The sequence below is a fragment of the Hemitrygon akajei genome, chromosome 4 (genome assembly GCF_048418815.1).
Source record: "Hemitrygon akajei chromosome 4, sHemAka1.3, whole genome shotgun sequence".
NCBI classification, from domain to species: Eukaryota; Metazoa; Chordata; class Chondrichthyes; order Myliobatiformes; family Dasyatidae; genus Hemitrygon; species Hemitrygon akajei.
This window is the reverse complement of record NC_133127.1, coordinates 176,480,056-176,496,290: the sequence shown is the minus strand read 5'-3', so window position 1 is coordinate 176,496,290 and position 16,235 is coordinate 176,480,056. Positions and strand designations below refer to the sequence as shown.

General features: G+C 43.2%; 1 protein-coding gene across 2 annotated transcripts in view; it reads right to left on the bottom strand.

Annotated features, from left to right (window-relative positions):
* Nucleotides 1-15,192, bottom strand: part of LOC140726986 (inosine-uridine preferring nucleoside hydrolase-like) — a 32,916-nt gene extending 17,724 nt beyond the window's left edge. Inside the window, exon 1 of one of the 2 annotated variants that reach the window (XM_073044082.1) lies at nt 15,069-15,192. Coding sequence is in view for 1 of the 2 variants with exons in the window: in XM_073044081.1 (XP_072900182.1) it covers nt 5,621-5,639 (19 nt within the window). In the remaining variant the exon portion in view is untranslated. Of the gene's footprint in view, nt 1-5,620; nt 5,736-15,068 lie in introns of those variants that run through there. The other variant, XM_073044081.1, reaches the window with a different exon arrangement.
* Nucleotides 15,193-16,235: the final 1,043 nt, after the last annotated feature.

Here is a 16,235-nt window from a genome sequence, read left to right as displayed (position 1 = left end):
GCTCTGAGTTGGTGAGGAAGGACAGGCGGGGGACAAGACATAAATGTGGCCAGTTAGAGAGGTTGAAATGTGTCTGTTTCAATGCTAGGAGTATTAGGAATAAAGGGGATAAACTTAGAGCATGGATCAGTACGTGGAACTACAATGTTGTGGCTGTTACCAAAACTTGACTGGAGGAAGGGCAGGATCGGCTGATGCAGATACCGGGGTTTAGGTATTTTAAAGGGAATTGGATGGGAGGTAGAAAAGTGGGGGGGGGGGGGGGAGGGAGTAGCATTACTGGTCAAGGATAGTATCATGGCTATAGAAAGGGAGGACGCTGCAGAGGGAGTATCCACTGAGTCAGTGTGGGTGAAAGTCAGAAATAGGAAGGGATCAATCACTGTGCTGGGAGTAGTCTATAGGCCCCCAAATACCCCTCGGGACACCGAGGAGCAGATAAGCAGGCAGATTTTAGAATGGTGTAGGAAATACAGGGTTGTAGTTATGGGTGATTTCAACTTCCCTCATATTGACTGGCACCTCCTGACTGCAAGGGGGATAGATGGGGCTGAATTTGTCAGGTGTGTTCAAGAAGGATTCCTGACATAGTATGTGGACCGGCCGACGAGAGGAGAGGCCATACTGGATCTGGTTCTGGGTAATGAACCTGGTCAGGTGGCAGACCTGTTGGTGGGGGAGCATTTTGGTGAGAGTGACCACAACTCCCTTAGCTTCAGCATAGCTATGGAAAAGGATAAAAACAGACAAAATGGGAAAGTGCTTAACTGGGGAAGGGCTAACTATGAAGGGATGAGGCAGTAAACTGGAAACGGATGTTCAAGGGTGAAAGCACAGAAGTAATGTGGAGGAAGTTTAGGGACCACTTGTGCTGGGTTCAGGATAGGTTTGTCTCACTGAGACAAGGAAAAAATGGTAGGAAAAGGGAACTGTGGCTGACGAAACACGTGAGGCAACTCGTCCAGAGGAAGAAGGAAGCATATGTTAGATATAAGAAGCAGGAAGCAGGGGGGCCTCATGCGAAATATAGGGTAGCCATAAAGGAGCTTTAGAAAGGACTTAGGAGAACTTGAAGGGGGGGCATGAGAAGGCCTTGGCATGTAGGATGAAGGAGAACCCCAAGGTGTTCTATGCGAATGTGAAGAACAGAAGGATGACAAGAATGAAGCTGGGGCCGCTGAAGGATAAAGAAGGCAGTGTGCTTGGAAGCGGAGGAGGTTGGGGAGGTCCTAAATGAATACTTTGCTTCAATATTCACAAGTGAAAAGGACCTTGATCAGGGTGAGGTCGAAATACAACAGGCCTGTGTGTTGGACAATACGGAGATTAAGGAAGAAAAAGTGTTGGATCTTCTTAAAAACATCAAGATTGATAAGTCCCCAGGGCCGGATGTGATGTACCCCAGGTTGCTATGGGAAGTGAGAGAAGAGATCGCTGGAGCAGTAATTATGATCTTTGAATCCTCTTTGGCTGCAGGGGAGGTGCCGGAGGATTGAAGAATGGTAAATGTACTTCCCTTGCTTAAAAAAGGTAATAGGGAGAATCCTGGGAACTATAGACTAGTGAGTCTTACATCGGTGGTCTGCAAACTATTGGAAAGGATTCTTAAGGATAGGATCTATGAGCATTTGGAAAAGTACAGTCAACATGTCAAGGATAGTCAACATGGCTTTGTGAAGGGAAGGTCCTGCCTCATGAGCCTAATTGAGTTTTTTGAAGAGGTAACAAAAGAAATTGATGAGGGTAGGGCGGTAGATGTGGTCTACATGGATTTTAGCAAGGCATTTGACAAGGTCCCCACGAGAGACTCATCCAGAAAGTCATGAGACATGGGATCAGTGGAACCTTGGCTGTTTGGATAAAAAATTGGCTTACAGGAAGAAAGAAGAGGATAGTAGTGGAAGGAGAGTATTCTGCCTGGAGGTTGGTTACTAGTGGAGTGCCGCAAGGATCTGTCCTGGGACCCCTGCTCTTTGTGATTTTTATAAATTACCTGGTTGAAGAGGCAGAAGGATGGGTGAATAGGTTTGCAGATGACACAAAGATTGGAGGAGTTGTGGATGGAGCTGTAGGTGTCGAAGGTTACAAGAGGATATAGACAGGTTATAGAGTTGGGTGGAAAAGTGGCAGATAGAGTTCAATCCAGATAAGTGTGAGGAGATGCATTTAGGAAGGTCAAACCAGAAGGCTGAGTACAGGGTTAATGGTCGGTTACTTAAGAGTGTGGATGAACAGAGGGACCTTGGGGTTCAAATCCATGCATCCCTCAAGGTTGCTGCACAGGTTAATAGGATAGTTAAGAAGGCCTATGGAATGCTAGGCTTCATTAATAGGGGGATTGTGTTCAAGATTATAGAGGTGAAATCTCTGGTGAGACCACACTTAAGAGTATTGTGTTCAGTTCAGGTCACCTCATTATAGGAAGGATGTGGAAGCTATGGAGAGGGTGCAGAGGAGATTTGCCAGGATGTTGCTTGGATTGGAAAACAAATATTATGAGGCAAGGTTAGCAGAGCTGGGACTTTTCTCTTTAGAGCATAGAAGGATGAGAGGGGACTTGATAGAGGTCTACAAGATCTGTTCTGGGACCCTTACTCTTCATGTCTTTTATAAATGACCTGGATGAGGAAGTGGAGGGATGGGTTAGTAAGTTTGCTGATGATACAAAGGTTGGAGGTGTTGTCGATGGTGTGGAGGGCTGTCAGATGTTACAGCGGGACATTGATAGGATGCAAAACTGGGCTGAAAATTGGCAGATGGAGTTCAACCCAGATAAGTATGAAGTGGTTCATTTTGGTAGGTTAAATATGATGGCAGAATATAGTATTAATGATAAGACTCGTGGCAGTGTGGAGGATCAGAGGGATCTTGGGGTCCAAGTCCATTGGGCGATCAAAGCAGCGTCGCAGATTGACACAGTGGTTAAGAAGGTGTATGGTGTATTAGCCTTTGTTAATCGTGGAATTGAATTTAAGAGCTGAGAGGTAATGTTGCAGCTATATAGGAACCTGGTCAGACCCCACTTGGAGTACTGTGCTCAGTTCTGGTCTCCTCACTACAGGAAGGATGTGGAAGCCATAGAAAGGGTGCAGAGAAGATTTAGAAGATGTTGCCCAGATTGGGGAGCATGCCTTATGAAGATAGGTTGAGTGAACTCGGCCTGTTCTCCTTGGAGCGAAGGAGGATGAGAGGTAACCTGATAGAGGTGTACAAGATGATGAGAGGCATTGATCGTGTGGATAGTCAGAGGCTTTTTCTCAGGGCTGAAATGGTTGCCACAAGAGGACACAGGTTTAAGGTGCTGGGGAGTAAGTACAGAGGTGATGTTAGGGGTAAGTTTTTTACTCAGAGAGTGGTTAGTGAGTGGAATGGGCTGCCAGCATCATTCATGGAGGCAAATACAATAGGGTCTTTTAAGAGACTTTTGGATAGGTACATGGAGCTTAAAAAATTAGAAGGCTATGGGGAAGTCTAGTAATTTCTAAGGTAAGGACATGTTCGGCACAACTTTGTGGGCCGAAGGGCCTGTATTGTGCTGTAGGTTTTCTATGTTTCTATTATGAGAGGAATAGATAAGGTGGATAGCCAGTCCCTGTTTCCCAGGGCTCAAATAGCAAACACCAGAGGGCATATGTACAAAGTTAAAGGAGGGAAGTTTAGGGGAGACATCAGGGGTAAGTTTTTTAAACAGAGGGTTGCGAGTGCCTGGAATGACTTGCCAGGGATGGTGGTGGAAGCTAAAACATTAGGGGTATTTAAGAGCCTCTTGAACAGGCACATGGATGAACGAATAATAGAGGGTTATGGGGTTGTGTGGGTTTAGTACTTTTTTTTAAGGAATATATGGGTCAGCACAACATGGAGGGTTGTAAGGCCTGTACTGTGCTGTAGTATTCTAGTGTTCTGGTGTTCTTCTTCCATGTGCAGGTGACGAGTTTTAATCTAAAGTGTCAACTAAGTGACTGGGTTTCCACCAGCTGCTCTGGTTTCCTTTCACATCCCAGGGTGAACAGGTAGGCCATCATACATTTCCTGAAGCATATAAGTAAATTGTCGAATCTGGAGGGAGTTGACAGGAAAATAAGGAGAACAAAAATGGGATTAGCAGAAATAGGAGTTCGATGGTCCATATGGACATGGTGGTCCAGAGGGCCTGTCTAGGGTGTAGTTGGCAACCTTTACTTCAAGGTTCCACAACAGCTTCTTCCCTTTGCCATTAGGTTCTTGAATTGATGTGAAAAATCTGATACTATCTTGAGCTGTTCGTTTCTCTCTCTCAACTTGCACTTGTTGTAATATTTATTTTGCCTTGTAACATACGTATAATTTGAATTATTTGAAGTTTATGTTCATTTGCATGTCATGTTTGTAATGTCTGTGCTGCTATTCCAAAAAGCAAATTCTCATGGCATTGATACCCTGAGAATTGATGCCCATGATAGTAGATTTGAGCTTGAACAGTGGAAGCTTGGGGAAGGTGATGGGGAGGTGCAGGAGATAAGTGTCAGATTGGTGTAAGGAGGGAGTAGTAACAGGGCCTTTGGCCCACCAGGTTCATGTCAATCATCAACCAATCCATTTGAACAAATAGATTAATTCGCTATTCCCTATAGTCCGGTCCATCAAGGAATTCTGCTGATTGACACATTCCAGGCTGCAGGAATATGTGCTGAGGGAAGCACTGGAGCTTGGTGCAGCCAAAACAAGGGTTCGGAGGAGAAGGACCACTGCGTAGGTTCTTCTGTGGCTGGTTTGGTGTGGAAGTCCCTCAATTCTAGTAGTAGCGTACCACCCCAAGGGGCCACATGAGTGGCAACAGTCCTATTGGTTTTGACGAATATAATAGGATGCTAATACAGTGTTTAAGGTATTGACTATGAATGCAAGAACAAAAAAAATCGTAAGGTTAATTCTTGTAAAAATTATGAGTAAAATTTATTTTGATATATTTTTTAAAAATGCCCCTTTCCTTACATTCTATCAACTCCCTATTTACCTCCACCCTGGGGCAATAGATAATGGCCAAGTAATCTAGCAGCCCACATGTTGCTGGGAGGTGGGAGAGAACTGGAACACTCGGAGGAAACCCACACGGTCACAGGGAGGATATGCAAACTCCACACAGACAACACTGGACTTCGGGATTGAACCCAGGTCTCTAGTGCTGTGACACCACAGATCTAGCAGCTCCTCCAGTGCAGCACATTTTGTGCACACCCAGAGGTTGGCGAGAATCAAAGGATCTCCAGAAGAGAACCAAAGGAAGGATCTGCATTCTGCAGAAGGAAGGAGATCTAGTAGAGACTGAGTGATACAAACAGCACAGTAAAGACATTTCAGAGGAGATGTAAAAAGGAGGTAATTGAGATCGATCTGAAATTTTCAGAGACAGAGAGGGAGAAGAACAAATGCTAAGTTGCAAGGAGCAGTCACTCACCAAGCTTCACTAGAGCCAGGACCAGCTCAGGCAGTAACTTTGAAAAAGAAAGTGCGTCCACGTTTCAGACGGAAGACTCTTTGTCAGGACAGTCTTGGGCATCAAGGGCCAAAACAGTAAACATGGAGAGGGTACCTGAAGTTTTCTTCAGTGCCGGGGACATAAAATCAAATGCAAACTCACCTCCCAGGTAAGTTGTCATCTAATGGTAGTTCCTGGTGGGCTCCCCCAGTAGATTGGGCCTGTACTGTTCTCGGGAAAGGCAAAGCCAACTTACTGCTTCAGCTCCTGCAGCTAGAAATAGAATCCTTGCTTTGACCTTCGATCCGGGGTGGGGGTGGGGGAGGAGCTCAGCCTAGCCAGGTAATTGCCTCCCATACGTGCAAGGGTCACAACGGAACACGAGAATAAGCAAAGAAGGTAATTATTTTTGAACAGGAAAAAAGAATTGAGTGAGGTCAGATTGGAGAGAACTGGAAAATTGGCAAATCCAGAGGGCACTTGCCAACTAAGTATTTTTTCTGGTTACAGTCAGACATGGAATGGTCAGACACATCATGCAACAGGAGTCCTAAATTTTCTGAGACGCATTTTTCATCATTGTTCAACTTCTGTCAAGGAGAAGTTGTACGTCACCCTTACTAGGCCACAGCTGCTGCATGGGACCCATACACAAACAAAAACACTACTTCCATCGAGCGAGTCCAAAGACAGGCAGCCCAGTTTGTCACAAATCCCTATGAGAGAGAAGCGAGTGTTACCCAACTTTTGAATTCATTGAAGTGGAGCTCTCTCCAAGATAGACGTGAAGCACACCTGTTTTTGCAAAATGTTAAATGGTCAGCTTGACATAGATGACCAATCCTACACCAAACCCAAACCTATTAGGAGCAGACGAAGGAACTCATTTCAATTTGAAATACTAACTACCAAGTCAGATGTGTACACCAATTCATTCTTCCGCACACAATTAAAGCATGGAATAATCTTCATCCTACCATAGTCATACAATCAAGCCCAATTAAATTTAAGACAGCTCTTCTTCTTCAAAAATCTCCTTCTTAAAGTCCACCCTCCGCCACCACCAGTTTAAATTCCTTGCGGAATATTTTGGAGGACCATGACCTTTGGATATAGCCCAGTAATTCATATTGACTTTGATTTGAGACTCTGTTTATTATAGGATCAGTACAACTCTGCTTTTAGTGTTATACCATTGACTGGATTTAATTAGAAATGACCATAAGAAATTGGAAATGAATAAGGCCATTTGGCCCATCAAGTCTGTTCCATCATTCTGTCATGGCTAATTTAGATTCATAGAGTCCTAGGAAACTACAGCACAGAAACAGGCCCTTCAGACCATCTAGTCCATGCCGAACCATTTAAACTGCCTAGACCAGTCTACACCCTCAGTCACGGTGTCATCCATAAACTTGCTGAACCGGTTAACCACATTATCATACAGATTATTGACATAGATGATTAACACCAACGGACTCAGCACCGATCCCTGTGGCACTCTACTAGCCACAGGCCTCCAGTCAAAGAGTCCACCATCTACTACCACTCTCCGGCTTCTCTCATAAAACCAATGTCTAATCCAATTTACTACCTCATCTTGAATGCTGAGTGACTGAACCTTCTTGATCAACTTCCCATGCAGGACCTTGTCAAATGCCTTGCTAGTTCATGTAAGAAACATCCACTTGCCTTGCCTTGATCAACTTTCCTGGAAATTTCCTCGAAAAACTCTATAAGATTGGTTAGACATGACCTACCATGCACGAAGCCATGCTGACTATCCTTATCCAGTCCATGTCTATCTAAATACTTACATATCTGATCCCTTAGAATCCCTTCCAATTACTTTCCCACCTCTGATTCAGCCTCACTGGCCTATAATTTCCTGGTTTATTTTTAGAGCCTTTCTTGAACAGTGGAACAACATTGGCTATCCTCCAATCCTCTGGTCCCTCACCTGTTGCTAAAAATGATTTAAATATCTCTGCCAGGGCCCTGGCAATTTCTGCATTTGCCTCCCAAATGGTCCAAGGGAACACCTTGTCAGGCCCTGGGGGTTTATACACCCTGATTTGCCTCAGGACAGCAAACGGCTCCTCCTCTGTAATCTGTATAGGGTCTATGAAGTTGATACCACCTTACCTCATTTCTTTCGACCCCGTATCTGTCTCCTGAGTATGCAGAAAAATTGTTTAAGATTTCCCCCATCTGTTTTGGGTCCACCCATGGATTAACATTCTGATCTGCCAGCGGACTAACTTTCTCCTTTGCAATCCTTTTGCTTCTAACATATCTACAGAATCCCTTAGGATTCTCCTTCACCGTGTCTGCTATGGCATCTTCCTTCCTCTTTTAGCCCTCCTGATTTCTTTCTTAAGTGTCCTTTCTCTGCTTCCATGTTGGTTCTGACCCATAATGCCACAGTCATGCTCTTACTAAACTCTGGTCATGTGACGCATTACACTCTACATTAAATAAAACCTTACATAAAGAGCACAAAATTCTTAATCAAACAATATTTTAAGCTGATACATGTTAAAACAAATTTTTTTATCAATGTTACCTTTTAACATCTTATTTACTACATATTTAATCTTTTTTATGGCTGTATGAACTCAAATAATCATGAATTTATGACAGAAACATATAAAATAAACATCTCAATGAAACATGACTCTGAGACAGTTACACTTGCACCAAATTACTATGATTTATGATAACCTTTATACAAATATTTGAACAAATCTAGTAATTTCCAGAACCAGATAGTTGGTATTTGTAACAAACTCTGAGATCAAGACTGATACTTTAAACTTTCCACACAGGTAGGTGTTTAGAAATTAGTTCCACTGGAGCACACTTTAGTTGTTTTCTACAAGTACAACTAATTTATGAATAGGATGTTCAAAAATGGATGGATTAATGAGTAATTGACCCTCCTTTCCTAGATTTTTTTTCAATCTTCTAATTGAATTTTTCAAAGACGTATACATAGTGGTCACAATAGTACAAAGGGAGTGGGAGTACATTGTTGGCAATTAACACATGTGAGTAGAAACTATAGGTAACACCAATATAATTGACCTCCCAAACTCTTAATATAGACAAGATACAAGGAAATAAAAAGATGGAAAACAAAATGTCAAATTGAAAAATCAAAAACAAAGTAAACTAAACTAAGCAGAACTAAAAACTAAACTAAACAAAGCTGGGCTATTCTATTATATCAGATAAAATCGTTAATGTCGTCAACTTCACTCCTCTACTCAAATTAATAAATAACATAAAGGAATCGGAAAAGGTCAAATTACATTCTATGAAAGTATTGGATCAAAGGCCTCCAAGTTTCTTCAAATTTAACCGAGGGATCAAAGGTACCTCTTCCAATTTTTTCTAAGTTTAAACAGGATATGGTTTGGGAAAACCATTGAGATGTAGTTGGAGGATTCATCTCTTTCCAATTCAATAAATTAGATTTTCTAGCCACTAAAGTAGCAAATGCAGTCGTCCGCCGAGCTGAAGAGGGCAGATCAATCATTGTTAAACCAAAAATTGCAGTGATAGGGTGAGGTTCTAGCTTTTTATTTCCTAATTGTATTGTGGCCCTTCGCACCAGTCCATCTTCATCTTCACAAACATCAAGCACTCTTCCAAGTCTCCATTCACTACGAGGAATCCCTTCCTCTTTTACAATGACAATATCTCCAATCTTCATGAGTGCCTGCACTGTCTGAGGGTGATGTTTGCTAGGTATTCCTTCTTCTATCTACTCCAGAATTGCTCTGTCAGATATTGCACTCTGCACCACCTTTTCCTGGCATACAGATCTTCTGCCATAAATTTTCCTGGCGGAGGCAGCGGGGCAGAGGTTTTCAAGGTAAGTAAATGGTTTGGGGTAAGTGGCTCTAGGCCTTTGGAATCATTGATACTGACAGTGGTGAGTGGGCAACTGTTTATAATTGACTTGGCCTCAGAAGAAGGTTCTCAAAGAAGCATCATCTAATCTTCCAGCGCTCTGTGAGAGGACCCAGCTTAGGACGCTCCTAACTATCCTGATCTGCTGTTCCCAAGCACCTCCCATGTGACTGGCATCAAGTACATTCATGGTGAAGTCACATTGTTTTTCAGACAGGTAAGCAGTCAATCTGTCTTTGTCCACTTCCTTTAAGGCTTTTGTCAGTTCATTTTTCACCCCAACAAACTTTGTTCCTTGATCCAATCTGATTTGTCTCACAGCTCCACAGATAGCTATAAAACACCATAAAACATTTATGAAGGCATTAGTTGTTACATCTTCCAACATTTCTATATGAATTGCCCTCGAGGACAGAGAGGTGAATATGAGACCATATCTCTTGTACTCTTTATGTCCTTGCTTAGTGTGAAATGGTCCAAAACAATCCATCCCACAGTATGAGAATGGTGGCGAGGGATTAACATGGTTAGCAGGAAGATCCACTGTCTTTTGTGGTTCTGTTGGCCTGCGAGCTTTCCTGCACATAACACATTGCTTAATGTAGTTCGCCACAACTTTGCTGCCACCAACAACCCAGTAACCATTTGCTCTCAGTTCATTAAGGTTTTGTCCTCTGCCTTGGTGCTGAGTTTCTCCATGGATCTGGGTCTAGGATCAGACGTGTGACCACACCATCTCTTGGTAGGATTACTGGATGCTTCAAGTCGAGAGGTAAGGAAGTCTTTTTTAATTGCCCTCCCATCCTGAGAACACCATCTTGCAATACTGGGTTAAGTTGGAACAATGGATGGCTGTGTGGTAGTTTGTCATGACTCAGTATTCACAGTTCCTCTTTGAAAGCATCCCTTTGTTTCCTTCATGTGAAGAACCCTTCATTTCATCCCTTCATTTTGAGAACTGTTTAAGTCTCTCCAAGAAATTGTCCTCTTTTACCACCTTTGTTTGTAGTACTTGTGTCATTTTGACTCAGGATCGCCCACCAGAAACTCTGGAGTTGACTTTGATGTGACAATCTGTCTTTCCCACAGAAACTTGGGTCCAGTGAGCCAATTTGAACCATTCAGCTCTGCCACCTCGAGGCCTCTGGAAGCGTGATCTGCCGGATTTGTATCAGTGTCTATATAGTACCAATGTGCTGGATCAGTTGCTTCTCTGATTCTCTGGACAAGACTTGCAACGAAAACGTGAAACCTTCGGGCTTCATCATTAATGTAGCCCAAGACTATCTGGGAATCTGTCCAAAAATACTCTTGGTCAATTTTGAGCTCCAGCTCCTCCTTTGGCATACTGCTGACTGCTGAGGAGACCACTGCGGCCGTTAACTCCAGCCTTGGTATGGTTACAACTCTTGTGGGTGCAACCCTTGCCTTACCTATGACTAAGGAGCAATGCACTTTGTCTTCACTCAGTACTTGGATATATGAGCTCTGACTGTACCCATGGCAACTCACATCCGAAAAGTGATGCAGTTCAATTCTCTGGACCTTCCCTAGGTTTTCAGGAGCAAAGCATCTTGGAAACTGGAATTTTTACAGATTCTTGAGATCATTCAGCCAGTTCTCCTATCATGACTTTAATTCTCCAGGCAGTGGTTCGTCCCATCCAATGCCCTTTTGGCACATTTCCTGTAGTACTTTCTTTCCAAGTAGGAGGGAGGGAGCTAGAAAGCCCAGTGGGTCAAATACAGAGGTTTCGGTGGAGAGGATTCCCCGCCGTGTTGCTGGTTTCTCATCTAGGGCGACTTTAAAAGAGAATGTGTCACTGATCACACTCCACTTTACTCCCAACACGGTCTGGACTGGGAGTTCATCATAATTGAGATCCACATCCTGCACTCCGCTAGCTCGTTCACTGTCCGGAATTAACTCCAAGACTTCTCTGTTGTTGGAGATGAACTTGTGGAGATGTAATCTCCCTTTCACACACACATTTTGCATTTTTCTTGCCAGTTTGATGGCCGTGTCCACAGATTCTACGCTGATGAGGCCATCGTTGACATGGAAATTTTTTCTGATGAAGTTGGCTGCTGCTGGATACTCTTTCTCATTTTGGCTTGCAGGATACTTCATTCCATAATTTGCGCAGCCAGGAGAGGGTGCTGCTCCAAAAAGATGGACGTTCATGTGATATTCTTTTGGCTCTGAATTTGTATCGCCATTTTCCCACCACAAGAACCATAAGTAATCTCTGTCCTCTTGGCTTACATGGAATCTGTGGAACATTTTTTCTACATCACAGATGACTGTGATGGGGTGTTTGCGGAATCTGCAGAGCACTCCTGTCAGCCCATTTGTGAGATTAGGTCCAGCTAGTAAGTGATCATCCAGACTGTGCCATCATACTTAGCAGAGCAGTCGAACACGACCCTAATTTCTTCTGGCTTTCTAGGGTGATAGACTCCTTGGTGAGGAATAAACCACACATTTCCTGCTTTGAGTTGATCTTCAGCTCTCTCCACATCACCATCCTTGAAGACACCTTTCCATAAATTTAACATAGTCATCCTTGAATTTGGGACTTTTCTCAAGTTTCCCCCCCAGCTGTTTCAGCCGCACCAGAGCCAGCCGCTTATTTTCTGGCAGTTGAGGGTGTGTCTTAAAGGGGAGGGGCATTTGCAGGTGCCCATCTGCATTCTGGTGTATTCTTTCATTCAGTAATTGCATGAACTGTATGTCATCTTGTGATATGCTCTTTTCCCCAGGGTTTGTATCTCTGCAGTCTGATTCAAGGGCTCTAATGACTGGTGTCAATGGTGGAAGTTCCTTGACGGATACACGATGGCACAGACCTGTCACTTCTGTTGACTTTGCGACCCGTGATGAGCTGCCGACAATGCTCCAACCCAGGTCAGTCTTGATGGCGTACAGCTCATCGTCACCTCCTGTGATATCTGGTCGCGATGCCAACGCTCTCGTGTAGTTGTAGCCTATTAGAGTCCTACCTCGCAATCCATCAGCTCTAGTATTTCCTGTGCTATTCAGATGTTTCCACCTTTTGGCCATTTCAGGGGTAGGAATGTGGGAACGTTCGAGCGAGATGAAATCTCCGTTATAGGCAGCTGGCAAGTTGATGAAATTTTGTGAGGGAAACCTTCTAACTAAGCCCACTAACTCCTCCACTCTGAAAATGGAATCTTTTCCCATCATAGTGGTAAGCTTTAACTTGACTGACTCTAATCCTGCCCCCATCTTCTCACGTACCTCTTGGTCTACAAAGGTGTTGCTACTCTGTGTATCTGTTTTAGGGGTGGTGATTGAAGAAATCCGAACAGGCACTATCATGGATGAGCTCCCACCATCACCTCTGTTTACGCAGCAAGAAAGGGAAGATATGTTTTCTTCCGCTTGCATAACATGAGATTTGCTGCAGCAGAAGGACAGTCTTCATGAAGTGGTGTTGGATGATGCTTCATACATATGCCACAAGTAGCTTTGCTCTTACAGTCCTTTGAATTGTGTCCTCTCCTAAGACAGCCAAAGCACAGGTTATTGTCCATTATGAACCTTCTCTTGTCCTCCACAGTCTTATTGGCAAGCTTCTGGCATTTGTGGATGGAGTGGCTTTCTCCACAGGACATGCATGTGACTGGGTTTGAAGATAAAAACGAAGTGTTTACCTTCTTGGATCTGTTTGAATCCTTAGAGCTACTCTCCACGGCACTGTATGTCTCCATCACTGTACTTGATTTATTCGACGCTTTCATATTTGTGATGAACGCGTTAGCCTTTGTGCGCTTCATGTCTCCAGATGGCTTTTCTTCAGTCGGCTTCAAGGCATGAAAGGACGTTACAGGATTGCACGCGATTTCTGCTTTTTGTGCCACAAAATCAGCAAACTCCTTGAGATCAGGGTATTCCTCCGTTTGTCACAACTGCTTTGTGACATGACGATTCCAGACAGAGGTCACCCAATCAGGGAGTTTTTGGAGTTTCTTTTGATTCTCTTCACAGTCATTTAACACCTGAAGCCGTTTGATCTATGACATGGCATTGCTGCAGGCTGTCAGAAAATCACTGAGTTGTCTCAGTTTAACTGACTCCCTTGAGCCAAACTTTGGCCAATGATTTAGTTTTTCTCTAAATGCGCGCTGGATTACAAAGGGGTGGCCATACCGAGCATTCAAAGCCTCCCACGCCTGGTCATAGGCTTCATCATCCTTTCTGTAGAAGCTTCCTCCCAATACAGATCGTGCCTCACCACTGATGTATGTTTGTAGGTAGATCAACCTGTCAGTTGGATTTGTGCATCACCGTTCTATCAATGCCTTGAAACTTGTGCTCCACTGTAAGAACCTAAGTGGGTCCCCTGAGAAGACTGAGGGCTCGGGTGTAGGATATCTGGTGAGAACCATTGTGCCATGCAGGGCTTGTACTAACGATGCTTCATTGTTAGTATTGTTTGTTCATTGTTATCGTTCTTACATGTTTGTTCCCCTTCAATTTCTTTATAAGGTATTGGAGGACAATTAGCCGGCTCACTGCTTGCTGTTCTACTTTCCTCCAAGGCCTCACCTGAGTCAGCTTCTGAGGAAGCCCTAAGCTTTGCGGCTATTACTTGAAGATCTCTTAGATTTTCCAGTCTTTTCAGTTCATGCCTTTGTACAGCGATAGCCTCCTTCAACTCCATTTCGGCCTGCTTTGCAGTAAACTGTGCAGCACACTCTGCTCTCTTTGCTGTAATACTTTGCTGTTCTGATAAACCGCTTGAGTGGTGGCTACGAGCAATGGATTTGGAGATTGTAGTTCCAAATATCAACTGGTAATACTCTCTGTCGAGCACTATACGAAGTCCTGCATTTTCTGCCTTAGCATCAAACTCCTCTTGCCCCACTTCACTCATACGTACTTTCGTCAGCCCCATCAAATCTGCTGTTACTGCTGTGCAGGAATCCATCTTTCTTCTAATCTCAGTAGAAGGTGCCGATTGAGATTGTATATTTTCATACACATCTCTCACTTGTGTCTCCAGCCCTTCAGCAGCATCCATCATGTCACCCAAGTCTTGGTCGAAGCACTCGTCCTTGAGTTTGGTACGTGTCGCTCTAATGTGCTCTTTCCAGCTTTCATATAACTTGATGAACTTACTCTCCCTCTGAGAAGCCTCTTGTGGCTTAAGCTCCAGCACTTTTGGGGTTAACTTTCTTTCCCGTGAAGATTTCCTGGGTTCGACTCTCCTTGAAGTGGTGGAAGTAGGCTCCATCATCGCTATTTGGTGTATTTCTATTTTGGCATGAATATCACCTGTGAGTGACTCTAATCTCTCCTTTTCAACATCATCAGTTTGTGATTTTAACTGTTCACTTAACCTAATAAATTCTATCTGAAGGGACTCATTTTGCTAACTAGATTCACCACCTTGCGATTTTCTCCGTGAACTGACATTGTACATGTTTTAGAAAAAACACTATCTATCACCAAGTTATTGCTGAATATGCATATAATCGTTTGCAACTATGTAATTGTCAGTGCAATCCAAGTACTAATATTTAGTAACTGTTTACTCAATAAACCTCCTAATACTCCTTTTGATTATGCGTTTGGACTCTTAGATCAGAAACACCATTAGAACATTCATAACAATGCCACTAGTAAAGCAGGAACAACAATTAGGCTATAATGATAAATCAATTACTTTTCTCATCAATAAACCGGTATTTTAACAAGTTTTTTTTTCTCAAATTTTACGATTGTCCATAAAGTTGTAGAAGTAGCACAGTCAAACCTGACGGCACCTGCAGAGCCGCACTTTCCTGCCTGAAGACAGCAAGGGAATGAAACAGACACTGCACTCTGAAGCCTGGAGAGAGGATATTTGCAAAGCTGTAGGCTACGCTGGTAAACGCTGCTCTCTCTTGGTGAAATCGCGGTACTCTCAACCTGACGGGTGTCAGGAGCAGACACTCTCATTTTCTCCTGTGAATTGGCAAGTCTTTTCTCCAACGACTTCTCCAGCCCCAGCGATCGTGCTTCCTTCTCTCTTCTTCCCGGACACACGGCGCTCCTTACTTTGAACTTTCGGCCATGTTGGCTGCACGTTTTCACTGTAACTACACCAGTCCAATGAAATAATGACCACGCATCATACAGATGTCCTTGAAGATTTATTTTTCTTTCTCTCTCTCTCTCTCTCTCCCTCCCTCCCCCCCCCCACAAGAACATAAAGGGCATAAAAGGTTTGAAGCATACATCTCTCAGTCTTTTAAAGTCTCCCAAGCTAACGTCTGCCGATAAACAAGCCAAAACACGTTAGCACAACAGAAGTGTGCTGAAGTCAAATAAAATCACTGAAAACGTATCACACTGTCCATGGAAAGGCACACCAATTTACACAATTTATATTGTGTATAAATAACATTATACACAATATAAAACAAATGAAAACAATTACCGTGTGTGCCTCTTGGACCACATACAGAATATGGTTATTTTGGCCTCATGTCTTTCTCTGCTTCCATGTTGGTTCTGACCCATAATGCCACAGTCATACCCCTACTAAACTCTGGTCATATTGTTACGTACCCCGTAACTGGGTGTCTAACCAGCAGAGAAAGAAGAATTCGTTGGAGTCTGGTGGTACTATACTAAAGGTGTTTATTAATAAAAAATAAGCAAGACCATATCAATAATGCAAATATACATATAAAACAAGTTAGCAGTAATAAACCTAAAAGTGTAGGAATAATAATAATCAATAATAAACAAGCTCTATCGATGTCTAGGGGTAAATGAATTGTCATAGAAAAGTATAAAGTTCAGTGCAGTTCATAAGTGCTGATGTAGTTATAGTTGTTGTATTGTA